Source organism: Scylla paramamosain, chromosome 39 (genome assembly GCF_035594125.1).
Source record: "Scylla paramamosain isolate STU-SP2022 chromosome 39, ASM3559412v1, whole genome shotgun sequence".
Taxonomy (NCBI): Eukaryota; Metazoa; Arthropoda; class Malacostraca; order Decapoda; family Portunidae; genus Scylla; species Scylla paramamosain.
The window spans coordinates 6,155,730-6,182,884 of NC_087189.1; the positions used below are offsets into that span (position 1 = coordinate 6,155,730).

General features: G+C 41.3%; 2 protein-coding genes across 12 annotated transcripts in view; one reads left to right on the forward strand and one right to left on the reverse strand.

The window, feature by feature from the left end:
- The window catches only part of LOC135092119 (uncharacterized), a 72,151-nt gene extending 48,748 nt beyond the window's left edge, over positions 1-23,403 (reverse strand). For 2 of the 4 annotated variants that reach the window (XR_010262757.1, XR_010262756.1), the window contains exons 1-3: positions 23,063-23,403; positions 13,082-13,254; positions 443-656 (exon numbers count right to left, since the gene is read on the reverse strand). Coding sequence is in view for 2 of the 4 variants with exons in the window: in XM_063990341.1 (XP_063846411.1) it covers positions 11,904-13,081; positions 17,166-17,298 (1,311 nt within the window). In the remaining 2 variants the exon portion in view is untranslated. Of the gene's footprint in view, positions 1-442; positions 657-7,185; positions 13,255-17,165; positions 17,305-23,062 lie in introns of those variants that run through there. The other 2 variants (XM_063990342.1, XM_063990341.1) reach the window with 2 other exon arrangements.
- A 2,026-nt stretch (positions 23,404-25,429) lies between these two features.
- The window catches only part of LOC135092121 (protein diaphanous-like), a 41,521-nt gene continuing 39,795 nt past the window's right edge, over positions 25,430-27,155 (forward strand). For 3 of the 8 annotated variants that reach the window (XM_063990345.1, XM_063990349.1, XM_063990350.1), the window contains exon 1: positions 25,894-26,094. The gene's annotated coding sequence lies outside the window, so the exon portion shown is untranslated. The other 5 variants (XM_063990346.1, XM_063990347.1, XM_063990348.1 and 2 more) reach the window with 4 other exon arrangements.

Sequence of the window (27,155 nt, forward strand, 5' to 3'; positions counted from 1 at the left end):
TGGCTGAGGCCTCGGTTCAGGTGCCGTTTCATCCTCCGGGGTTGTGTTACCACCGTGCACCCCTCTTTTTTTTTTTTTTTTTATTTATCTATTTTTTTCGCCAGTGTCATCCGTGGGGTTGTGTTGGCACTTCGTGCACCCCTCTTTTTTTTTTTTTTTCGCCAGTGTTTATCTGCGGGTTGCCTTGCTGAGGATGGTGCTGCTGGGTTCAGAGCAGACTCTCCATCTCACTCTCTTCGTTGTTACTTCTGGCAGGTGTTTCCCTCTCCTCGGCTGATGTCTCTCTCTCTTCTGCTGATGAGGACACAGAGGAAGCTTGGGAGGGGAGGGAGAGGGATTAGTGGGCAGAGGGGGACCTTACTTCCTAGGGAGTTAATTCACAGCTGCTTCCATCACACCCTCTCCTCCAGTGTTCTGAGCCCTGGCTGTGCATGCTACTGACCTCTGTTGCGTTCCTTCACTTGGCGCAGGTGGCGGTGAGGGTGTAAAAACCACCAGCACTCGCTGCTTATCAGTGAAGTTGTCCGTGACGAACCAGTAGCAATACAGCTAGCTTTTTGTTGAGGCTAATTCACGGTGGAGATCTTTCACTAGTTTCTCCAGCTCCTCCTTTCTTAGGTCACTCACGTTACCCTCGGCTTCCTGCTCAGCAAGCACTGTGAGGGGAGGGGAGGTAATCGGGGTGTCACTGATATGAAAAGACACTGGGTCAGTGGAGGAGGCAGTAGACACCTGCCGAAACGATAATTACTCCCAGTGAGGTCTAAAGCACTGTTCAGGGGGTGCTGTGAACTTATCATTAAACCCAGCTGTGACCTCACTGAACGTTTCCCTTTGTGTCTCACAACACAAGGGGGCAGTCACAGCCTGCCCTCTAAAGACAACTCTCTTCCTCCACACAAAACTACAAGCACCTAATAACACACACCCTTAACTCAAAAATTTTAAAATCATCATGGCGACTCCTACACCAGCCTCGGAGTCCCCATCTGGGGAGGGGACCATAAATGTCCCCAGGTCGAACTGCCTTTCTGTCGACGACCCTAAGTGTCTTGACACCCCCCTCAACTTTTTCTTGATTAACTTCTGCAACATTCGCGGTCTAAGATCTAATTTTCAATCTGTAGAACACCACCTCTCCTCTTCTAAACCTCATCTTCTTTTCCTCACTGAAACTCAGGTGTCTGAGGCAACTGACAGTAGCCCCTTTTCTGTTTCCTCCTACTTTCTCTAACCTCATTTTCGATCCAAAGCTGGATGCTGCGTTTATGTGCGCAATGACTTAACCTGCTCTCGTGCCCACGCTCTTGAATCTTCTGAGTTTTCCACCATCTGGCTACGACTACAGAGTCACTCTCATACTAAATTTATCTGTGCTGTATACCTCTCACCTAACTCCTCTGATTATAAGAAATTCTTTGACTACTTAACTTCCAAAGTGGAGCACATTCTGACCCTCTTCCCTTTTGCAGAGATCTCCATTCTTGGAGACTTCAATGTTCACCACCAGCTTTGGCTTTCCTCTCCCTTCACTGACCATCCTGGTGAACTAGCCTACAACTTTGCTATCCTCCATGACCAAGAGCCATTGGTGCAACACCCTACTCGTATTCCTGACCGTCTTGGAGATACGCCCAACATTCTTGACCTTTTCCTGACCTCTAATCCTTCTGCTTATGCTGTCACCCTTTCTTCTCCGTTGGGCTCCTCCGATCACAATCTCATATCTATATCTTGTCCTATCGCTCCAATCCCTCCTCAGGATCCCCCTAAGCGAAGGTGCCTCTGGAGTTTTGCCTCTGCTAGTTGGGGGGACCTGAGGAGGTATTTTGCTGATTTTCCTTGGAATGACTACTGCTTCCGTGTCAGAGACCCGTCTTTGTGTGCTGAGCGCATAACAGAGGTGATAGTGTCTGGCATGGAGGCGTACATTCCTCACTCTTTTTCTCGTCCTAAACCTTCTAAACCTTGGTTTAACACAGCTTGTTCTCGTGCTATACATGATGGAGAGGTGGCCCACAAAAGATACTTAAGCCTTCCATCACCTGAATCTCATGCACTTTATATTTCTGCCCGGAACCATGCCAAGTCTGTTCTCCAACTAGCCAAAAACTCCTTCATTAACAGAAAATGTCAAAACCTTTCAAGATCTAACTCCCCTCGTGATTTCTGGCATCTAGCCAAAAATATCTCCAATAACTTTGCTTCTTCTTCTTTCCCTCCTCTATTTCAACCAGATGGCACCACTGCTATCACATCTATTTCTAAAGCTGAACTCTTTGCTCAAACCTTTGCTAAAAACTTGGATGATTCTGGGCTTGTTCCTCCCTCTCCTCCACCCTCTGACTACTTCATGCCACCTATTAAAATTCTTCGCAATTATGTTTTCCATGCCCTCGCTGGCCTAAACCCTCGGAAGGCTTATGGACCTGATGGGGTCCCTCCTATTGTTCTCCGAAACTGTGCCTCCGTGCTTGCACCTTGCCTAGTCAAACTCTTTCAGCTCTGTCTGTCAACATCTACCTTTCCTTCTTGTTGGAAGTTTGCCTACATTCAACCTGTTCCTAAAAAGGGTGACCGTTCTAATCCCTCAAACTACCGTCCTATTGCTTTAATTTCCTGCCTATCTAAAGTTTTTCAATCTATTCTCAACAGGAAGATTCTTAAACATCTATCACTTTACAACCTTCTATCTGATCGCCAGTATGGGTTCCGTCAAGGCCGCTCTACTGGTGATCTTCTGGCTTTCCTTACTGAGTCTTGGTCATCCTCTTTTAGAGATTTTGGTGAAACTTTTGCTGTTGCCTTGGACATCTCAAAAGCCTTTGATAGAGTCTGGCACAAAGCTTTGATTTCCAAACTACCCTCCTACGGTTTCTATCCTTCTCTCTGTAACTTCATCTCAAGTTTCCTTTCTGACCGTTCTATTGCTGCTGTGGTAGACGGTCACTGTTCTTCTCCTAAATCTATTAACAGTGGTGTTCCTCAGGGTTCTGTCCTGTCACCCACTCTCTTCTTATTATTCATTAATGATCTTCTAAACCAAACTTCTTGTCCTATCCACTCCTACGCTGATAATACCACCCTGCACTTTTGCACGTCTTTTCATAGACGTCCAACCCTTCAGGAGGTAAACATATCACGCAGGGAAGCCACAGAACGCTTGACTTCTGATCTTTCTAAAATTTCTGATTGGGGCAGAGCAAACTTGGTATTGTTCAATGCCTCAAAAACTCAATTCCTGCATCTATCAACTCTACACAACCTTCCAGACAACTATCCCCTCTTCTTCAGTGACACTCAACTGTCCCCCTCTTCTACACTGAACATCCTCGGTCTGTCCTTTACTTATAATCTAAATTGGAAACTTCACATCTCATCTCTAGCTAAAACAGCTTCTATGAAGTTAGGTGTTCTGAGACGTCTCTGCCAGTTTTTCTCATCCCCCCAGCTGCTAACTCTGTACAAGGGCCTTATCCGTCCATGTATGGAGTATGCTTCACATGTCTGGGAGGGTTCCACTCATACTGCTCTTCTAGACAGGGTGGAATCAAAAGCTTTTCGTCTCATCAACTCCTCTCCTCTAACTGACTGTCTTTAGCCTCTCTCTCACCACCGCAATGTTGCATATCTAGCTGTCTTCTACCGGTATTTTCATGCTAACTGTTCTTCTGATCTTGCTAACTGCATGCCTCCCCTCCTTCCGCGGTCTCGCTGCACAAGACTCTCTTCTTTCTCTCACCCCTATTCTGTCCACCTCTCTAACGCAAGAGTTAACCAGTATTCTCAATCATTCATCCCTTTCTCTGGTAAACTCTGGAACTCCCTGCCTACTTCTGTATTTCCACCTTCCTATGACTTGAATTCCTTCAAGAGGGAGGTTTCAAGACACTTATCCACCAATTTTTGACCACTGCTTTGACCCTTTTATGGGACTGGCATTTCAGTGGGCATTTTTTTTATTAGATTTTTGTTGCCCTTGACCAGTATCCTTCCTACATAAAAAAAAAAAAAATGAAAAATCATACCTTGCAGCAAATATTACATTATTTTCACTATGTTAAAGAAGCGCAAACAGATAAGCCCAACACTCTCCCACCTCAACATTTCTCCATTATGCCTGCTTGTTCGCCCTGTGGATGCACCAGGAGTGACGATGTAGAGATATCATTTAACCGGTAAAGTGTAGAGATTTTCAAGGGCAATCATCGCACGAAATGGTTAAAAAAAAAAAAAAAAAAAAAAAACTGTTAGATCATGAGCATGCCAAAAGACGTGGGAGATATGATTAGTTACTTAAAGAATTTCACTTGCAGTTTGTGTTCTGTGAGATCCACATACAAGCAAATGAAATTAAAGTAATGCAGAGTTCTATATGTATCAACAGAAGTGCAGTGAACACTTTCTATTAACAATTAAAGTAATAAATTATATAAATCTTGGCACATTTGTGTTACAGACTCCTCTGCTACAATATTCACTTTTTGACTAGCAGTTATGATTTACGCAAACAAATAATAATCAAATTACTGGAATATATAGTTCCTTGTGGCTTCATATTCACTTTTTGACTAGCAGTTATGATTTACGCAAGCAAATAATAATCAAATTACTGGAATATATAGTTCCTTGTGGCTTCATAATTAATATTAACACAGAATGATTTCTCAAAACCTTGAAAAATTCAGCAAAAACAGTGTTGGAGTAAGGGTGTCTTGATACCTGGGTGGTGAGGCAATCATGGACCCCTCTGATTCCCTTGCCAACTTTTTTTTTTTTTTCAATTGGAACATTTGAATTCCTGATTATTTTGGCCCCCTTTTTGCATGGACCCATGGTGGCCTCCCCTAAAATCATTCTAGGGCTGCCATCACCATCCCTTAATCCATCACTGCAAATAATATATTGCCCAATTTAACCTAAACTAGTCCACCATATTGTAAGAATAGCAAATAGTTATTATGTATATTCAGTAGAAAAAAATAAATAAATAAAAAATAAATAATAAAAAAAAGTATCTCATACTGAGGTAATGTCTTTTATTTACTTATTCTTTATATATATATATATATATATATATATATATATATATATATATATATATATATATATATATATATATATATATATATATATATATATATATATATATATATATATATATATATATACAAGGGAACCAGACCAAAGACAAAAACAAACCAATTAAAATAGGCTCGCTATTGCATGCATGTAAATATACTGTGATGTTTGTCTGTGCATTGTCTCCCTCTTAGATATAAAGAAAAATATAGAGGAAATCATCTTTGCATTATGTTATATGATATTGGCACTCCATCTGTTCACCTAAAAGGTTGTCACCAAGAAGCTCCCACAAGCTTTCTCTTGCTTTATCTAATGGCTACTGTACCATAGCCCAATGGTTGTTGTAGCATATTAGCATAGTACATAAACAGTTTGTGATTTTATATCTGGGATATGTTGTTTGTGTTTGCAGAACTGGTTGAAATGTTTTGCCTGTGGTAGTAATATTTGTGATGTTTGGATCTCCAAGACTGTTTTATGTTTGTTTTAGTCAATGATCAGTCCACCTCTTAATATAATGTGCATCAATAATTGGTGTCTGAACAATTTAATGTCCTCTTTCTTGCTGTACCAATGAGATATAAGATCATGTAACATAAATAATTATATAATTGGAAACAAGTCGTCTCTCGTCATCCACGTAAGTGGATCTTTCTCTTCTTTTCTCAAAGTACCTCTTCTGTGTACTACTTTTTTTTTTTATTTATGGAAAATTATAGAAGCTCTACCTAGAAGGCTATATCAGTGTCAGAGATAAGTTTAGTAGATGCTCAGTGTAGGTAGTAAATGAGCATGATTTACAAATAATGCTTGTCAAGGTGAGTAAATATTTACTTTTCATAGTGTTAAGCATAAAGGAAGGGAAATTTGACTTTTTTTTTTTTTGTCTTAAACTTTTAAGTGCAATTCATACTGTATTCGTTCAATGATATTAATAATTACTAATCACTTGATATATGGAGGAATTAAGGCAAAGATGAAAACTTAAGATTTGCGCACAATTTTCCCTAATGTTTTGGGTAGACTTGCATAGCTCCGCTCACCAGATAGGCTCTGCCCACTGGCTTCACTCCACTGAAGAACAGTATGCAGGAGGGTTTCTCCCCTGTATCCTTCCTCCAAGTAAAGGATAACCCATAAAGTGTAGTACTTTCTCAGAGATGGCGGTCTTGCCAGGTTGCATATATATATATATATATATATATATATATATATATATATATATATATATATATATATATATATATATATATATATATATATATATATATATATATATATATATATATATATATATATATATATCATTCCCATGCCATAAATGAAAGTGTGGCTATCATACGATTTTTATTTTTGGATTCTTTCCCTTCTCAGAGTTCATAATATCAGACTAGGGATGCAGAATTTTATATTTATATTTTTTAAAGCTTTTATTTTCTCCTTTACATGCACTTTCCATAACCTTATAGTGTAATAAATATTTCTCTACATTACAAATACTTATAAATAAACAAGAATTGTACGATCAAGAAAATGGTTGAATGTACATCTGGCAACACCCCATGTCTCAAGGCCGTGGTTACTACACCCGCAGTACTCCAATAAATGAGAATACTATGAATTTTACGACTTTGTTTTCCTTTCCAATTACTCTGGAATCTTGTTTCCTACTTTTTATATCCATTATAGCCATTAGATAAAGCAAGAGAAAGCTTGTGGGAGCTTCTTGGTGACAACCTTTTAGGTGAACAGATGGAGTGCCAATATCATATAACATAATGCAAAGATGATTTCCTCTATATTTTTCTTTATATCTAAGAGGGAGACAATGCACAGACAAACATCACAGTATATTTACATGCATGCAATAGCGAGCCTATTTTAATTGGTTTTGTTTTTGTCTTTGGTCTGGTTCCCTTGTATATATATATATATATATATATATATATATATATATATATATATATATATATATATATATATATATATATATATATATATATATATATATAAAGAATAAGTAAATAAAAGACATTACCTCAGTATGAGATACTTTTTTTTTATTATTTATTTTTTATTTATTTATTTTTTTCTACTGAATATACATAATAACTATTTGCTATTCTTACAATATGGTGGACTAGTTTAGGTTAAATTGGGCAATATATTATTTGCAGTGATGGATTAAGGGATGGTGATGGCAGCCCTAGAATGATTTTAGGGGAGGCCACCATGGGTCCATGCAAAAAGGGGGCCAAAATAATCAGGAATTCAAATGTTCCAATTGAAAAAAAAAAAAAAGTTGGCAAGGGAATCAGAGGGGTCCATGATTGCCTCACCACCCAGGTATCAAGACACCCTTACTCCAACACTGTTTTTGCTGAATTTTTCAAGGTTTTGAGAAATCATTCTGTGTTAATATTAATTATGAAGCCACAAGGAACTATATATTCCAGTAATTTGATTATTATTTGCTTGCGTAAATCATAACTGCTAGTCAAAAAGTGAATATGAAGCCACAAGGAACTATATATTCCAGTAATTTGATTATTATTTGTTTGCGTAAATCATAACTGCTAGTCAAAAAGTGAATATTGTAGCAGAGGAGTCTGTAACACAAATGTGCCAAGATTTATATAATTTATTACTTTAATTGTTAATAGAAAGTGTTCACTGCACTTCTGTTGATACATATAGAACTCTGCATTACTTTAATTTCATTTGCTTGTATGTGGATCTCACAGAACACAAACTGCAAGTGAAATTCTTTAAGTAACTAATCATATCTCCCACGTCTTTTGGCATGCTCATGATCTAACAGTTTTTTTTTTTTTTTTTTTTTTTTTAACCATTTCGCGCGATGATTGCCCTTGAAAATCTCTACACTTTACCGGTTAAATGATATCTCTACATCGTCACTCTTGGTGCATCCACAGGGCGAACAAGCAGGCATAATGGAGAAATGTTGAGGTGGGAGAGTGTTGGGCTTATCTGTTTGCGCTTCTTTAACATAGTGAAAATAATGTAATATTTGCTGCAAGGTATGATTTTTCATTTTTTTTTTTTTTTTATGTAGGAAGGATACTGGCCAAGGGCAACAAAAATCTAATAAAAAAAAATGCCCACTGAAATTCCAGTCCCATAAAAGGGTCAAAGCAGTGGTCAAAAATTGGTGGATAAGTGTCTTGAAACCTCCCTCTTAAAGGAATTCAAGTCATAGGAAGGTGGAAATACAGAAGCAGGCAGGGAGTTCCAGAGTTTACCAGAGAAAGGGATGAATGATTGAGAATACTGGTTAACTCTTGCATTAGAGAGGTGGACAGAATAGGGGTGAGAGAAAGAAGAGAGTCTTGTGCAGCGAGACCGCGGAAGGAAGGGAGGCATGCAGTTAGCAAGATCAGAAGAGCAGTTGGCATGAAAATACCGGTAGAAGACAGCTAGATATGCAACATTGCGGCGGTGAGAGAGGGGCTGAAGACAGTCAGTTAGAGGAGAGGAGTTGATGAGACGAAAAGCTTTTGATTCCACCCTGTCTAGAAGAGCAGTATGAGTGGAACCCCCCCCCCCAGACATGTGAAGCATACTCCATACATGGACGGATAAGGCCCTTGTACAGAGTTAGCAGCTGGGGGGATGAGAAAAACTGGCGGAGACGTCTCAGAACACCTAACTTCATAGAAGCTGTTTTAGCTAGAGATGAGATGTGAAGTTTCCAGTTCAGATTATATGTAAAGGACAGACCAAGGATGTTCAGTGTAGAAGAGGGGGACAGTTGAGTGTCATTGAAGAAGAGGGGATAGTTGTCTGGAAGGTTGTGTCGAGTTGATAGATGGAGGAATTGAGTTTTTGAGGCATTGAACAATACCAAGTTTGCTCTGCCCCAATCAGAAATTTTAGAAAGATCAGAAGTCAAGCGTTCTGTGGCTTCCCTGCGTGATATGTTTACCTCCTGAAGGGTTGGACGTCTATGAAAAGACGTGGAAAAGTGCAGGGTGGTATCATCAGCGTAGGAGTGGATAGGACAAGAAGTTTGGTTTAGAAGATCATTAATGAATAATAAGAAGAGAGTGGGTGACAGGACAGAACCCTGAGGAACACCACTGTTAATAGATTTAGGAGAAGAACAGTGACCGTCTACCACAGCAGCAATAGAACGGTCAGAAAGGAAACTTGAGATGAAGTTACAGAGAGAAGGATAGAAACCGTAGGAGGGTAGTTTGGAAATCAAAGCTTTGTGCCAGACTCTATCAAAGGCTTTTGAGATGTCCAAGGCAACAGCAAAAGTTTCACCAAAGTCTCTAAAAGAGGATGACCAAGACTCAGTAAGGAAAGCCAGAAGATCACCAGTAGAGCGGCCTTGACGGAACCCATACTGGCGATCAGATAGAAGGTTGTAAAGTGATAGATGTTTAAGAATCTTCCTGTTGAGAATAGATTGAAAAACTTTAGATAGGCAGGAAATTAAAGCAATAGGACGGTAGTTTGAGGGATTAGAACGGTCACCCTTTTTAGGAACAGGTTGAATGTAGGCAAACTTCCAACAAGAAGGAAAGGTAGATGTTGACAGACAGAGCTGAAAGAGTTTGACTAGGCAAGGTGCAAGCACGGAGGCACAGTTTCGGAGAACAATAGGAGGGACCCCATCAGGTCCATAAGCCTTCCGAGGGTTTAGGCCAGCGAGGGCATGGAAAACATAATTGCGAAGAATTTTAATAGGTGGCATGAAGTAGTCAGAGGGTGGAGGAGAGGGAGGAACAAGCCCAGAATCATCCAAGTTTTTAGCAAAGGTTTGAGCAAAGAGTTCAGCTTTAGAAATAGATGTGATAGCAGTGGTGCCATCTGGTTGAAGTAGAGGAGGGAAAGAAGAAGAAGCAAAGTTATTGGAGATATTTTTGGCTAGATGCCAGAAATCACGAGGGGAGTTAGATCTTGAAAGGTTTTGACATTTTCTGTTAATGAAGGAGTTTTTGGCTAGTTGGAGAACAGACTTGGCATGGTTCCGGGCAGAAATATAAAGTGCATGAGATTCTGGTGATGGAAGGCTTAAGTACCTTTTGTGGGCCACCTCTCTATCATGTATAGCACGAGAACAAGCTGTGTTAAACCAAGGTTTAGAAGGTTTAGGACGAGAAAAAGAGTGAGGAATGTACGCCTCCATGCCAGACACTATCACCTCTGTTATGCGCTCAGCACACAAAGACGGGTCTCTGACACGAAAGCAGTAGTCATTCCAAGGAAAATCAGCAAAATACCTCCTCAGGTCCCTCCAACTAGCAGAGGCAAAACGCCAGAGGCACCTTCGCTTAGGGGGATCCTGAGGAGGGATTGGAGTGATAGGGCAAGATAAAGATATTAGATTGAGATCGGAGGAGCCCAACAGAGAAGAAAGGGTGACAGCATAAGCAGAAGGATTAGAGGTCAGGAAAAGGTCAAGAATGTTGGGCGTATCTCCAAGACGGTCAGGAATACGAGTAGGGTGTTGCACCAGTTGCTCTAGGTCATGGAGGATAGCAAAGTTGTAGGCTAGTTCACCAGGATGGTCAGTGAAGGGAGAGGAAAGCCAAAGCTGGTGGTGAACATTGAAGTCTCCAAGAATGGAGATCTCTGCAAAAGGGAAGAGGGTCAGAATGTGCTCCACTTTGGAAGTTAAGTAGTCAAAGAATTTCTTATAATCAGAGGAGTTAGGAGAGAGGTATACAGCACAGATAAATTTAGTATGAGAATGACTCTGTAGTCGTAGCCAGATGGTGGAAAACTCGGAAGATTCAAGAGCGTGGGCACGAGAGCAGGTTAAGTCATTGCGCACATAAACGCAGCATCCAGCTTTGGATCGAAAATGAGGATAGAGAAAGTAGGAGGGAACAGAAAAGGGGCTACTGTCAGTTGCCTCAGACACCTGAGTTTCAGTGAGGAAAAGAAGATGAGGTTTAGAAGAGGAGAGGTGGTGTTCTACAGATTGAAAATTAGATCTTAGACCGCGAATGTTGCAGAAGTTAATGAAGAAAAAGTTGACGGGGGTGTCAAGACACTTAGGGTCGTCGACGGAAAGGCAGTCCAACCTGGGTACATTTATGGTCCCCTCCCCAGATGGGGACTCCGAGGCTGGTGTAGGAGTCGCCATGATTTTAAAATTTTTGAGTGAAGGGTGTGTGTGTTATTAGGTGCTTGTATTTTTGTGTGGAGGAAGAGAGTTGTCTTTAGAGGGCAAGCTTTGACTGCCCCCTTGTGTTGTGAGATACAAAGGGAAACGTTCAGTGAGGTCACAGCTGGGTTTAATGATAAGTTCACAGCATCCCCTGAACAGTGCTTTAGACCTCACTGGGAGTAATTATCGTTTCGGCAGGTGTCTACTGCCTCCTCCTTTATGACGCCTAGGAAATGTTATCTGATCCTGTAACCAATTGCTAATACATTAACATGGAAAAATTATATAATTAAGCATGAAATAAGTGAAGAGGCTTGCAAAGAGGTGGTGATGGGCTGCTCTTCATGAAGGAACGCTATTAGTTCATTTTTCTGCCACTCAACCTCTTCTGGCTCTGCTCAAGGAGCCTCCTTGTGACTGATAATAAACGAAGAGTGGTTTCCAGGTGGGAAGGAGGAAGGGATTATTTTGATAATTTGACCAAAAATCTTTCAAGATCTAACTCTCCCCGTGACGTCTTGCACCTAACCATAAACATATCCAATTACTTCACTTGATCTTGATCTTGATCTTGATGGTACAGGTGGCACAGGATCACTCCTGAGCCAGGCCTTTGGATCGGCAACTCCTGTAGAAGGGGGAAAAAAAAGAGAAACGAACAGCATCCTCTATCCTAATTGTTCATACACCTGGCACGCCACATTCTCTCCAGAAACTCTTTCACCGCCTCAATCATCCTTTCATTCGCCCCTGTACACAGTCCCAGCAACAACACCATCCACTCTTTTCCCGTCTTCTCCACTCTTTCATTCCTATCATGCCCTAACTCAGTCAGTATCACTTGCATCATCTCATTCCTGTCTCTGGCATACTTCACACACTCCAGCACTACATGTTCCACCGTCTCATCCTCTCCCATGTCACACATCTGGCACACTTTGCTGCGGGACTCAGACCACCTGTAACTCCTTGCATTCACATCCATACACTGTGCCCTCGCTCGGAAGAGAAGATCACCGCCCAGGCTTCCATCATACCATCTTTCATACTTCGGGGCCTCTTTCTCCTTGTACCATTCCAGGGTCTTCTTTCTTTCCATTTCATTCTTCCATTCATTCAGTCCCACACATTTCACTTCTTTGTCTATCTCATTCTTCCATTTTCTCACATCCCATCCGGCTCCCACTCTGCCTCCTCTTGTTACCACCCATTCACGCTCATTTTGATTCCTACCAGCCATTCTTATCGCCCACACAACTTGCAATCCATTCCTGTCTGTCATTCTCATGCATCCCTTCCTCCATTTGCTTCCACTTTCATTGCACAGGTACACCTTCCTTGCTATTCTTGCATCATCCATTCTCTCAAGCCTAGTCTTGTACCTAAATGTGGCTTTTGTCAGTCTTACTCTGAAGGTGCTCCATCCCATGTCACCTCTCAAGGCTTCAACTGCTGTGCACCTCGGTGCACTCAGTGCCATCCTTGCTACTCTATTCTGCCCCACTTCTAACTTATCAATTTCACTTTCATTCCATGCAATCACATCCATACCATACATTATACATGGCACAGCCACACTCTTCCACACTTCTCTCAACACATCATACTTACTTGCTCTCATCCTTGCCGCGCTTCCCAATCGACCTACCCACTGGTTTACCATACTTATCTTTTCATTCTTTGCCTTTGCACACCAACTAGGACTCATCCACATCCCTAAGTACTTGTATTCTTGCACCTGTCTCAACTCATTCCCTCCAAGTCTCCATACCACATTACTTTCATCCTCTGACCTATTCACAATCATTACTTTGCTTTTCTCACTGCTAAACCTTACTCCAAAGTCTTTACCTACTGTGTTGCTGAGTCGACAGGTTGTGTTAGTTCTCCTGTTCTTGAGGCCTTCGTTGCGAAGGTCTCAGAGGTGGAGGCTGAGTTCCATCGAAGGATCTCGGAGGTGCAGGCTGAGTTTCGTGAGAGGATCTCAGACCTGCAGGCTGAGTTCTATGAGAGGATCTCAGCACCTGTGGGAGGGTCGTGCCCCACCGTCACCTTACCTAGTAAGGCGACGGAGGAGCAGTGGTCGGTTGTGTGCAGGGGAGCCAAGAGGGTGAAGGTGCTCAGGGCACCTTCCGTGGAGACGAAGAATCCCTTCAATGTGCTGGAGGAGGGGAAGGAGAAGGAGGTGGACAGGGCTGGAGGAGGCAAGAAGGAGGGGGCAGATGCAGTTACCCTGTCCCAAGGTAGAGTGCTTGTGTTTGGTGATAGTCAGGTTAGGCACTTAGATAGTGCGTTCTGTGCTAGGGATAGGAAGCGTAGGTCGAGGGTGTGTTTGCCGGGGGCCGGGATAGGGAAGGTAGCTGATAGGCTAGACACGTGCTTGGAAAAAGATGGGACCAAGCCCATTGTTTTTCTCAGTGCGGGAGGGAATGACCTTGGTAAGGTCAGGAGTGAGGAGCTTATCAGGAGGTTTCGACAGGCTTTGGACAGGATTAGGGACAAGGGTGGGATCCCCGTGGTATGTGGTGTCTTGCCGAGGAGGGGAGTTGGTGCTGAGTGGCTGTCCAGGGCTATTACAGTGAATCGCAGGCTCGCGAATCATTGTAGGAGTAATGGATGGACGTTCATCGACAACTGGGACCTTTTCTATGGCAGGGACACCTTGTACGCCAGGGATGGAGTGCATTTGTCACGCCAGGGTGTTCGTGTTTTGGCCGAAACACTCGAGCGGGAGGTAACTGCACTCCAGCACTTTTTTCGTTAGTCGGGAGGGAAGAAGGGATAGTGAGGAGAAGGCAAGGGGCAAATTAGTTAAATCTAGAAAGGAAGCTAGCTTAGGGATGGTGAGAAATAGCTTAAGTGTTTACTACACAAATTGTAGAAGTATTCTGAATAAAATAGACTTGCTTAGAGGAATAGCGAGTGTAGAGAAATTTGATATCATTGCTTTAACTGAAACTTGGTTAGATATGTCAGGAAAAGTATTTAATCCAGAGGTTAAGATAGATGGGTATACAATGTTCTATAAAGATAGAGAAAACAGGAGAGGAGGAGGTGTCGCGTTATACGTTAGGGACACATTACAGTGCTGTATGAACAATAGAATTAAAACAGATAACAAAGCAGAGTCGATATGGGTAGCTATTAAGGAAGGATCGCAGTCGGTAGTACTAGGGGTAGTTTACAGACCACCGACCAGTACAGAGGAAATTAACACCTCACTGTGGCAGGAATTAAATAGAGCAGGCAGGTACAGTCAGGTATGTGTGGTAGGAGATTTTAATTTTAGGAATATCGACTGGAGTCTGATTGTGGGTAACAAGGAAGCAGAGGAATTCCTTAAGGTAATTCAGGATAATTTTTTAAAACAGGTAGTCGTAGAACCCACAAGGGGGAATAATATTCTAGATTTAATTCTTACTAACAGGGAGGAAGCAGTCATGCAGGTAGAGGTTGGAGGACAGCTAGGTAACAGTGACCATAGGGAAATTAGGTACAATCTAGAATGGGAAGAAACTGTTAGAAATAAAAACACTAGTAAAATACCTGACTTTAGGAGAGCAGATTTTGAAGAATTGAAAAGGTACCTCCAAGGAGTGGACTGGCAAAGGATGCAGGGTGAGGTCAGGTCAGGGACGGAGTTCAGAGAGATAAGGCAGGTTGAGGGAGGCGAGGTGAGGCTCCAGAAGGGAGGAGGAAAGAGGAAGGGGGGAGATAGGTGTGAGTATGTTGGAATGTCAGGTCATGCTGAAATGAGAGATGAAAGGTCGAGGCGAGTTGATGAGGGTGGGGAGAGGATGGTAGGGAACGAGATGAGGAGATTAGGTGAAGTAAATGTAGATGAATTGTATAAATATTTCGTAGATAAAGTTCATACAGGTCAGTTAGCAAATATCCCGTATAAAACAATAAGATCACAAACAAATGACCCTAAATGGATGACTGCTAGGTTAAAGCATTATATAGGGCGTAAGAGAAGTATATATAAGAGATTAAAGGCAGGTGAGGAAGTTTTAAGGACACAGTATAATGAATTAGTTAGATCAGTCAGGAAGTTAACGAGGAAAGCTAAGGACAATTATGAATTAAAGGTAGCCAGCCAGGCGAAGACGGACCCCAAGGGATTTTATCAGGTATACAGGACGAAAAATAAGGATACTGTAGGTCCATTAAAGGCAGCAGATGGGGAGCTGGTTAGTTCTGGGGATGAGATTAGTAAACTTCTGAATGATTATTTTTTAACTGTCTTCACTCAGGAAAACATGCAGGATATGCCAGATAGTGAACAGGTGTTTAGAGCAGATGAGAATGAGAAGCTGACGGATATTTCCATAACTAGGGAGATAGTGGAGCAGGAGATAGATAGGCTAAAAAAAGTTCAAGTCACCAGGACCTGATGAAATATATCCCAGAGTACTGAAGGAATGTAAAAAGATTATTAGTGAGCCGTTAGTTTCTGTCTTTAGGAAATCATTGGAGTCGGGTGAGGTACCAGTAATGTGGAGGCAGGCTAATGTAGTACCCATCTTTAAGAAAGGGGATAAAACTTTAGCGTCTAATTATAGACCTGTCAGCTTAACTTCAGTTGTAGGTAAAATGTTAGAGTCAATAATAGCCAGGAACATTAGGGAACATTTAGACAAACATAACTTGATAAATCAGTCACAGCATGGCTTCACGAAGGGGAAGTCTTGCCTGACAAACTTGTTAAGTTTTTACAGTAAGGTGTACGAGGCAGTAGATAATGGTGATAGTTATGATATCTTATATCTGGACTTTAGTAAAGCATTCGACAAGGTGCCCCATCAAAGGCTCCTGAGAAAGGTTAGGGCGCACGGGATAGATGGGAAGGTGTTAGGTTGGATAGGGTCATGGCTTGGTAACAGGCGACAGAGAGTGCTAATAAACGGCTCGAAATCCGAGTGGGGTCATGTCATTAGTGGGGTGCCACAGGGATCAGTATTAGGGCCATTATTATTTCTAATATATATCAATGACTTGGATAGTGGAATTAGTAGCGATGTTAGTAAATTTGCGGATGACACAAAGATAGGTAGATTAATTAGGTCAGAAGCGGATGCCATCGCCTTGCAGACAGACTTAGATAGAATGAATGAATGGAAGGATAGATGGCAAATGCAATTTAATATCAATAAATGCAAAGTGCTTAGCGTAGGTAGAGGAAACCCACACAATAGGTACACATTAAACACCCAAACTCTGGTAGGTACAGGGTACGAGAAAGATTTAGGAGTTATAGTTAGCTCTGAACTCCGTCTAGGGAAACAATGCATAGAAGCCAGAAACAAGGCAAATAGGGTACTAGGATTCATTTTTAGGAGTGTTAAAAGTAGAAGGCCGGAAGTAATATTAAAATTATACTTGGCGCTGGTCAGACCTCATCTAGACTACGCTGTGCAGTTCTGGTCCCCACATTACAGGAAAGATATAGGTCTATTAGAATCAGTACAGAGGAGAATGACTAAAAGGATACAGGGGATGAGGAGTATTCCTTACGAAGCGAGGTTGAAGCGGTTAAATTTACATTCTCTAGAGAGACGTAGGTTAAGAGGGGACCTGATAGAAGTCTTTAAGTGGTATAAGGGTTATAACAAGGGAGATGTAAGCAAAATTCTTAGGATCAGCAACCAGGGTAGAACAAGAAATAACGGGTTCAAGCTTGAAAAATTTAGGTTTAGGAAGGAGATAGGAAAAAATTGGTTCTCAAATAGAGTGGTAGATGAGTGGAACGGACTCAGTAATCATGTAGTTAGTGCTAGGACACTAGAGAGCTTTAAGAGAAGATTAGACAAGTTTATGGATGGGGATAACAGATGGAAATAGGTAGGAGTGTTTCATACAGGGACTGCCACGTGTAAGCCTGGTCGCTTCTTGCAGCTTCCCTTATTTCTTATGTTCTTATGTTCTTATGTACCATAGCCATCCACTACATCCAACACACTTTGAAGCTCATCTGCCGATTCACTCATAACAACTACATCATCTGCATAAAGGAGCACACATACTTTATCATTCCCCACACTTACCCCTACATTCATTCTTCTCATCCTGGCTGCTAGCTAAAAAGGGTTGGTGACAATATACAGCCATGCCTAACTCCTCTCTCACTCTTCACCCAGTCTGTTTCTATGTCTCCTAGTCTGTATCTAGCTCTTGTGTCCACATACATACTTTGCACTATGTCAACTATCTTTGCACTCAATCCAATCTTTTCTAAGACTCTACCTAGCATTTCTCTGTTCATTCTATCATAAGCTTTCTCTATATCCAGAAAACCTAGGTACAATTTACCCCCATCCTTTTTTTTCTTCTCAATCATTTCATTCACCACAAACATATTGTCCTCAGCTCTCCTATCCCTACGAAAACCATTCTGTTCCTCACCCAGCACTCCAGCTCTCTCAATCCATTTACACAGTCTTTCATTCAACACTGCACTGAAAACTTTACCTATTGTACTCACTAATGCAATTGGCCTGTAGTTCTTCAGCTCATTCTTACTCTTAAATCCCCCCTTATGCAACAGACACACTCTGCTCTCATTCCACTTTCTTGGCACTCTCTCTTCATCCCACACTCGGTTGAATAACTCAGTCATTCTGTCTATCACTACCTCCCCACCATTCTTGTAGAACTCATAGGGTATATCATCTGGACCTGCTGCCTTGCCATTCTTCTGCCTTCTCACACACCTCACCACTTCATCCCTACTGATTCTTTCATCCAGTTCATCTGCATTCTTCCTTTCCAGTGCCACACATCCTTCTCTCACACTAAACATCTCACCTACCCCACCTACTTCTTCCCAGAACCCTTTGATTGCCTCCCTGATTCCCTCCTTCTCTGTTATAACTACACCATACACCTATAGACTCTCCACACAAACACTGCCTGACATATTCTCACCTCTCATGAACTTGTACCATTTACGGCCACCTTCCATACCTTTCTCCCTTAAAGATTGAATCACAATCCTTCCACTCTTCACTTTAGCATTCATTATCATTCGTCTTGTCAACCACTGCTGCTTCACATACGCTGCCCATGCATTCTGATACTCATTTTCTGCCTCATCGCTTTCATGCCTCTTTTTCCTCAGCCATCTACACTGTCTACTCATTCTCTTTCGCTCCTTCCTAGCTGCTCTGATTTCATCATTCCACCATGGTTTACATACATTCTTTCTTCTACCTACTCTCACAAACCCTATCTGGTTCTAAGCAGCACCCCTCACGTCCTCAACCAGTTTCTCATTCAGATGCTCCACGTCATGCACACTTTCGTCGTCCCAGCTTCTCTCACTCAGATCAACCTGAAAGTTCTCCCACCCTACATCTCTCAGTCTCCACTTCTTTTTCTTACTTGCCACTTTCATTTCATTCCCACCCTGCATCAAGCACTCCACAACCAGCATGTTGTGATCAGACACAATATCAACCAAACCATCCTCATCTATCCACATATGCGACACAATTTCATGCATTCTTCCATTCACCAACACGTAGTCAATTGCTGATTCCTGCTCTCTTGCACTCCAAGTCACACGCCCCTCAGCCAAAGTAACATTCAGATTTTCCAGCTACAGTTCATCAACAAACTCTCCAAGCATTTCCCCATTCCTGTTCACCTGTTCCCCCAGTATTCCCAAAGCTGGATGCTGCATCTATGTGTGCAAGGACTTAACCTGCTTTCATGCCCACACTCTTGAATCTTACAAGTTTTCCATCATCTGGCTATGACTACAGAGTCACTTTCAAACTAAATTTATCTGTGTTGTATACCTCTCATCTAACTCCTCTGACTATAAGAAATTCTTTGATTAATTAACTTCCAAAGCGGAGCACATTCTGACTCTCTTCCCTTTTGTGGAGATCTCCATTCTTGGAGACTTCAATCTTCACCACCAGCTTTGGCTTTCCTCTCCCTACACTGACCATCCTGGTGAACTAGCGTTCAGCTTTGCTATCCTCCACAACCTAGAGCAAATGGTGCAACACCATACTCTTATTCCTGACCGTCTTGGAGATACGACCAACATTCTTGACCTTTTCCTAGCCTCTGATCCCTCTGCTTATGCTGTTACCCTATCTTCTCTGATGGGCTACTCTGATCACAGTCTGATATCTGTATCTTGTTCTACTGCTCCAATCCCTCTTCAGGATCCCCCTTATCAGAGGTGCCTCTGGTGTTTTGCCTTTGCTAGTTGGAGGGACCTGAGGAAGTATTTTGCTGATTTTCCTTGGAATGACTACTGCTTCTGTGTCAGAGACACGTCTCTGTGTGCAGAGTGCATAACACAGGTGACAGTATGTGGCATGGATGTGTACATTCCTCACTCTTTTTCTTGACCTAAACCTTCCAAACCTTGGTATAACGCAGCCTCTTCTCATGTTATACATGATAGAGAGGTGGTCCACAAAAGGTACTTGTACTTGAGCCTTCCATTACCAGAATCTCATGCGCTTTATATATCTGCCCAGAACCATGCTAAGTCATGCCAATTCATGCAGGGAAACCACAGAATGACTGACTTCTGATCTCTCTGAAATTTCTGATTGGGGCAGAGCAAATTTAGTATTGTTCAATGCCTCAAAAACTCAATTCCTCCATCTGTCAACTCAACACAACCTTCCAGACGACTACTCCCTCTTCTTAAATGACACTCAACTGTCCCCTCCTTCTACACTGAACATCCTCAGTCTGCCCTTTACTTATAATCTAAACTGGAAACTTCACATCTCATCTCTAGCTAAAACAGCTTCTATGAAGATTGGTGTTCTGAGACGTCTCTGCCAGTTTTTCTCACTCCCCTCCCCCCTTTCGGCTGCTAAATCTGTACAGGGGGCCTTATCCATCCATGTATGAATTATGTTTCATATGTATGGGGATTCTACTCATACTGCTATTTTAGACAGGGTGGAGTAAAAAAATGTTCTTCTTATCAACTCTAACTGATTGTCTTCACTTTCTCATCACTGCAGTGTTGCAACTCTTGCTGTCTTCTACCGCTATTTTCATGCCAACTGCTCTTTTGATATTACTAACTACATACCTCCCATCTCCCCGTGGCCTCACTGCACAAGACTTTACTCTTTCTTTCACCCCCATTCTGTCCACCTCTCTATTGCAAGTGTTAACTAGCATTCTCAATCATTCATCCGTTTCTCTGGTAAACTCTGGAACTCCTTGCCTGCTTCTGTATTTCCATCTTCCTATGACTGGAACTCTTTCAAGAAGGAGGTTTCAAGACGGTTATCCAGTAATTTTTGACTGCCGGTTTTGACTTTGTTCAGGGACCGGCACCTTAGTGTTTTTTTTCAGTTTTGTTGCCATTGGCCAGTGCCCCTCCTACATAAAAAAAAAAAAAAAAAATTGTGAGATGCAGTTTCCCACCCAGTTCTGTGCTGCATCTCTTGTGTCGCCATTGTCTCAATGTGTACCCGGCCTAAAATGCAATAAGGAAGGCAGGGCAATGATGGTAGTCTTAGTTTATAAAGAAAATAAACAAAAATAGAACTCTGTCAGCTTTAAATCTGCAAAATGCCACTTGTATTGTAATCTCTCATAAGATTCAGAATATGTCTCTCTCTAAAGGAGTTTAATAATTCATGAAAAGATGCTTCATACCTACTTGTCCCTACCGCCTTGACATCTGCTCATGTTCTTCTAATTTCTAGAACCTAGGTAACTTCTGTGATAGTGAATTCCTCGACAACTCCCCCTATTTGTTCGTTAATTAAACCCAAACATTTAGAAATAACCGGTTTTTTTTTTTATTGGACGTTGGTAGGCTATCCCATTGATAGCAACTGGAAACTTGACACCTTCCTCATTTTTTAAAACAATCGTCAAATCATTATTTATGAAGTTCCGTGTTGTGTCATCACTAGGGATTCTAATCACCTTCTCATAATTAAGTTGCCTCTTTACAAGTATTTCTCCTTGTATGTAGTGCATCTCTTGTGTGCAGCATTTGAGGTTCACTCTCACAGCTCTAATAACAGGGCGGGTCAGTACCATTACACAGCTCTGCCAAACAAGGCAAGGTCAATACCATTACACAGCTCTGCCAAACAAGGCAGGGTCAATACCGTTACACAGCTCTACCAAACATGGCAGTTGATACGATTAAAGATACTGATGCTGAACAAGTAAGAATCAACATGTACACAGTAAATAAGAAGAAAAAAAAATGTCGAGGTTGTGTGAGCAAGGAGCTTTCATAGCTTTAAAAATATGATAAATTAACTTTAAAAGACGTGACAATACGAGCTTGACTCAATCCTGTAAAACTACAATTACGTCAGAACAATTAAGTAAGAACCTGCATCTATTGTATGATACCTGGGACTCCGTCATGAGCATCAGTTATACCATCTTGTAAAGATTACTTTTAGCAAGATGCGAAAATTACTGGATTTTTTTTTTCATGGGTGCTTTCATGAAGAGGAAAAAAGACCCATGAGATCGAGCCACATAAATGTTCTCTGTTGCCCTTAAAAAATACGTAGTTATTATAAGAGGCCACCAGGGTGTTTCAAAATACGGGTCGAAAGCAGAGTTAGTGTGTGAAGGTCAAGTTTCTCACACAAACATAAGAGGAGTGATAAAAAGCGATATGCAGAAGCCGTGAGAGAGTGAGAGGATGAAAGTGAGGGGAGGATAGCAAAAAAAAAAAAAAAAAAAAATTAGAAGCAGCATATTGCGACGGAATGTAAGAGGCTGAACAGTAAATGGAGCTGCTGAAAGGAAAATTCATCGTACGATTTATTTTAATAATAATAACAATAATAATAATAATAATAATAATAATAATAATAATAATTATCATTATTATTATTATTATTATTATTATTATTATTATTATTATTATTATTATTTATTTTTTGGTTGTTGTTGTTGTTGTTGTTGTTGTTGTTGTTGTTGTTGTTGTTGCTACTTATCTATCTATTTACTGCCACAATGGTGCTTCTTGTCATCGTATTGATATGTCTATGGCTGTTGTCGTTTCTACTTGTCTATCCTCACCTCCCTCACCCACACACATGAGCTCCTCGCTTGCACAACCCACCACCCGTATTCTGTCCACCTTCATGAAGCAGGAGTTAGCTAGAAAGATACTTTGGTATTTTTACTATTTCAGCTCTCCCATTGATGCACTATAACACTCAACCTTCCTTCCTCCTTATCGATGCAAGAGTCAACTACTATTTTTTATTCCTGTCACTGGTCAACACTGTAACTCTACCTTTTGTTTGTGTTACCTCAGAGAGAGAGAGAGAGAGAGAGAGAGAGAGAGAGAGAGAGAGAGAGAGAGAGAGAGAGAGAGAGAGAGAGAGAGAGAGAGCCTGGAGATTTGGGCGAAGGCCAAGACGAGGCTTACTAAGCGAATTTCTTGTACGTCGATGTTGATGTGTTGATGTAAGGGGATGAATGATGCATGTTATGACATAATTGGTGTCTAGTCCCTGTAAGCATGCAAACTCAATCCTTGGTGGTAGTCTAGTCTCTGCAAGCACACAAGCTCACTCTCTAGTGGTGTCAAGCCTTTGCAAGCCCACAGCCTCTCAACGCGATGGTGACTCGCCAGTGTGGGGACACAGGCACTGTACACGGGCACTCCACACTTTAGGAGGGCGCAAACTGTAAAGGCAAAAACTTTACACCTAGCCTCGCAACCCCACTGACAACAGGCAAAGGAAACTCTTAGCACCGAAGAGAAGACTTGTAAGCATACAGATGCATTCACGTCCGGCTAGCTACATACGCTCTCGGCGAGATAGTGCACCTGTTTGTTCAGTCACCACTCACCACTAGTCAGCACAGGCTATGTACCCACTCGCTGGGCCGGCCTCCCGGCAACCCGCGCCGCGCGCTGCTCACTCGCAGCACCGGCACTCTTTTCCTGACCCACTCCTCGGAAGAACAGGCCTGCTGTTCTCTTGGCAGTGTCCGTGGCTTGGTGCCCCTCGTCTCGTCCCGTGGTGTCCGTTGTTTGGGGTGACACCCTCTCCACTGATGTTGGTTACAGGTTCCCTTGTCCGGTCACCCGGCATCGTCTTCTTCGGGCACGCGTCGAAGACCACCACGTTTTGACTATTACCGCCTGAAGGCAGTGAAGGTTATTTCAGACTCACACGATGACACGAATCGTTTATTGCATTCGGTCATAACTTGAAGACATACATAAATGGTCATAGACAATACTTTACATGAATAAGTTGTGTTAACACAGGTATGATTCTGCACGTTAGTTACAGAATATGTTTTCTTACAGGTAGTTGTTGAACTTAAGTGTTTTGGGCCTTGGGTTGATAATCAAGCAACAAACACGCTTTTTATGACAAGTGCCCTAGGTAGTTCTATCTACTTCTGTTCCTTACGGCAACACACGTCCTCCCTGCATGGGTGTCGTCGGTAATGAGTCCCTTTCGTTTATTAACACGTGAATTAATTTGCGTCGCGTGTACAAAATAAAAAGTCACTGTATCTTTGTTAGAATTCTTTTACTATCATGTTTCTGCAAAGTTACTACCGATATTTTTTATACATTTCTTTTTACCCGTGACTAACCTCTGGAGAGAGAGAGAGAGAGAGAGAGAGAGAGAGAGAGAGAGAGAGAGAGAGAGAGAGAGAGAGAATTACAAGTATAGTTTTAATAGTTCTTTATTAAATGGGAAAGATGCCGGTGGAGAAACTGAAAAAAAAAAAAAAAACGTTGAATTTGCCGCTTCCGTAAAACAACAATCATGTTTCTGCAAAGTTACAACCGATATTTTTTTATACATTTCTTTTTACCCGTGACTAACCTCTGGAGAGAGAGAGAGAGAGAGAGAGAGAGAGAGAGAGAGAGAGAGAGAGAGAGAGAGAGAGAGAGAGAGAGAGAGAGAGAGAGAGAGAATTACAAATATAGTTTTAATATTTCTTTATTAAATGGGAAAGATGCCGGTGGAGAAACTGAAAAAAAAAAACGTTGAATTTGACGCTTCCCTAAAACAACAACAACAAAAAAGAAAATATAAGTAAAAAGTAAAATGTAAGAAAAGAAAAAAGAAAAACTAAAATAAGGATCCTCAAATGACTCTACTATCATTGTACCAGCATAGCACAATATTATTAGATCTCTCCCGTCACTTGGAACGCCTCTGCCCCAGCTCCGCATGTCAACTGTTTCCTCGCATTGTCAGGCCATATATATCTCCACCACTGCAGCCAGAAAGCACACGAATAATGCAGACATAAATAGTCATTTCACAACTTCTACGTCTTCCCTTCACCGTCCTCTTCCTGTAGTTCTTATCGGCACCATCTTCTGCGACGCAGTCTGTTCGTGGTCTTATATCGGTTGGTTGCTTGTTTGTATCCCGTGACTGGTTACTTTTGAATGTTTATGTCATAGTTGGATGCTTGCTTGGTGATCGTTATCGTGTGGCCAGTTCATTGGGTTATTTTATGTGGTTGACAGCTTGGTTGCTCCTTTCTTCTTACACTGAGTGTTTGGTAGCCTGAAGTTGCTTAATTAATTTGTTTGGTTCTGTATGCTCCTGGATACAACTGTGTTTGTGTATGTTCTTTAACTTTGAGGACGAAATTTAATTAATTAATTGATTAATTAATTAATTAATTAATTAACGTTTGATGCGTTTTGGATGACTCTCTCTCTCTCTCTCTCTCTCTCTCTCTGACGAGAAGAAATAACACGTTGATAAACAAACACATCAAAACGGTCTTATACTATGATTGATTGTCTTATACTATGATTAATTACGGTTAATTGCTTAGTCTTAGTTCTTATATAATGTGATGGATTGCATGATATTTTGATTCAAGAGTTGATTTAAATTATTGAAAGTTTCTATCGATGCAGCTCAACATGGAGGTCATAGGGCTCCGCTTAAATTCAAGTGTGGCACTTGATCTGCTGCATTCAAATGTGTACAGTCTGTTAAACTGAAAGGTGTAATATACGGTTTTACTGAAAGATGTGATGTATGGTTTGTTATATTGAAAGGTGTCATAATCTGTACAGTGAAAGGTGTTATGGCCTCATATACTGAAAGGTGTGTCATATGGTCTGTTATATTGAAAAGTATTATGATCTGTTGACTCTTATATTGAAAGGTACCACAATATGTTCTGTTATATTGAAGGGCATCCTGTCATCTTTCATCTCCCCAGCAGCAGTGCCAGGCGAGGAGAGAGGTTCGCGCCCTCCTGGTAACTGTGAGCGGCGCATCTTCAAGGTCACTTCAAAAGTAAACAAAAGGGCGCCAAGGTGTATATAAAGAGATGACGTCATTATCTCCAGACCGCAGGGACATTCTATGGTGAATTATATAACATATTGCCAATACCTTATTATTGTGTCTTATAATTGCCTATAGTTGCTTTGGATGTAAAAAAAAAACTACATAATTATTAGTTTGACAGATGAGTTCATTAATATAAAAATTTTCAACAACCTATCAACATTTATCAATTTGCTTGTGAATTTAATTGAAATATATTAAAACGTTTAAATTGAAGATTCATTGCAACTTTCGATTTTCGTGTGTGTTTTTCAAATCCCAAAATTTCGAATACAAAAATGTAAAAATAAGTCAAATGGGTCAACCTATGTATCAAATAACAAAATAAATATTTTCTAAACATTTAGATGACAGTTATACAGAAACAAAACCGCTGAAACCAATAATGAAAGTGTTTATTTATTGTTGAGTTGTGTTTTGGGCGTGAAAAAACAAGATGGCTGCTGTGAAAGAGACGTTGAGGGGATAAATAGCTTGAAACTCCTCCACCACCGCCTACACGACCCTTCCACCCTCACACCAGAGCAGCCCAAGGTCACTCCCACATCCACAGTGCCAGTCTAAGTGCTAGTGGTAGAGGACACCATCAAAACACTGCTCTAATCTCCCCTGTCCTCTTTAGTGCCCTGCTCAAACGCCCATATTTGACAATCCTCGGTTGATTCACAACTTGTAGAGGTGTAATTGGCATGAAGCGTCACGTAGGTTAGTCCCGCGGTGGGTGCGTGTGTGTATTTGGCGGTGTTTCTGGTGTTCTGTAATTCACCGGTGGGGTTGAAATTCGGCAGGAGGGGTGGTTGTCTCATGGGCTTGGCTGATGTGGACATTCATGGGTGTGGGCTTAACTGTGGCTGTAGTTTCATGGGTGTGGGTTTACCTGTGGGTGTAGGGTTTTGGGTGTAGTTAGCTATAGGTTGTAAATTCATGGGCGTGGGTTTTGGGTGTAATTCCATGGGTGTGGGCATACCTACGGCAGTTGTGCCAAGGGTGGGTGTAGTTTCATGGGTGTGGTGTCATCTAGGATGCAGTTTCATTGATAAATTTATTCAAGTACACCCGTCTAGTATTTTTGGATGATACTACATTTTTCTGATAGACTTTGATGTGCTTCAAGTGCATCTAGTAACCGTTTCCGTTTTTTTTTTTTTTTTTTGTATAATTTCCTCCTTGGAACACAAGCAGAAATTCACAAAAAAAAAAATAAATAAATAAACAAACAAAAAAATAAATAAAACCTAACCAAATTAAACCTAACGTACCTTAACAGTAAATTTGATAAAAATTATTATCATGAATGAACAATTTGTGGTGGTAAAGGCACACACCACTGTGCTATATGTGACCCAAATATTTCACTGAGAACAATGTTTTCTCTTGCCATGAGACGGGTGCACTTGTACAGTAATACCATTTCCTATGGGCGTATTTGCCAATCGGGTTTTGGGTATAGTTTCGTGGGCGTACAGTTAAGGGTTTAGTGTTATGGGGTATGAGACCATTAAGTTCTGAAGCAGTTGTTTGGAATGCTATGTTTTGTGTTTGTTTTTTTAATGTGAATCATGGTTAGTATTCTCTCACAGCATGACATGCATACA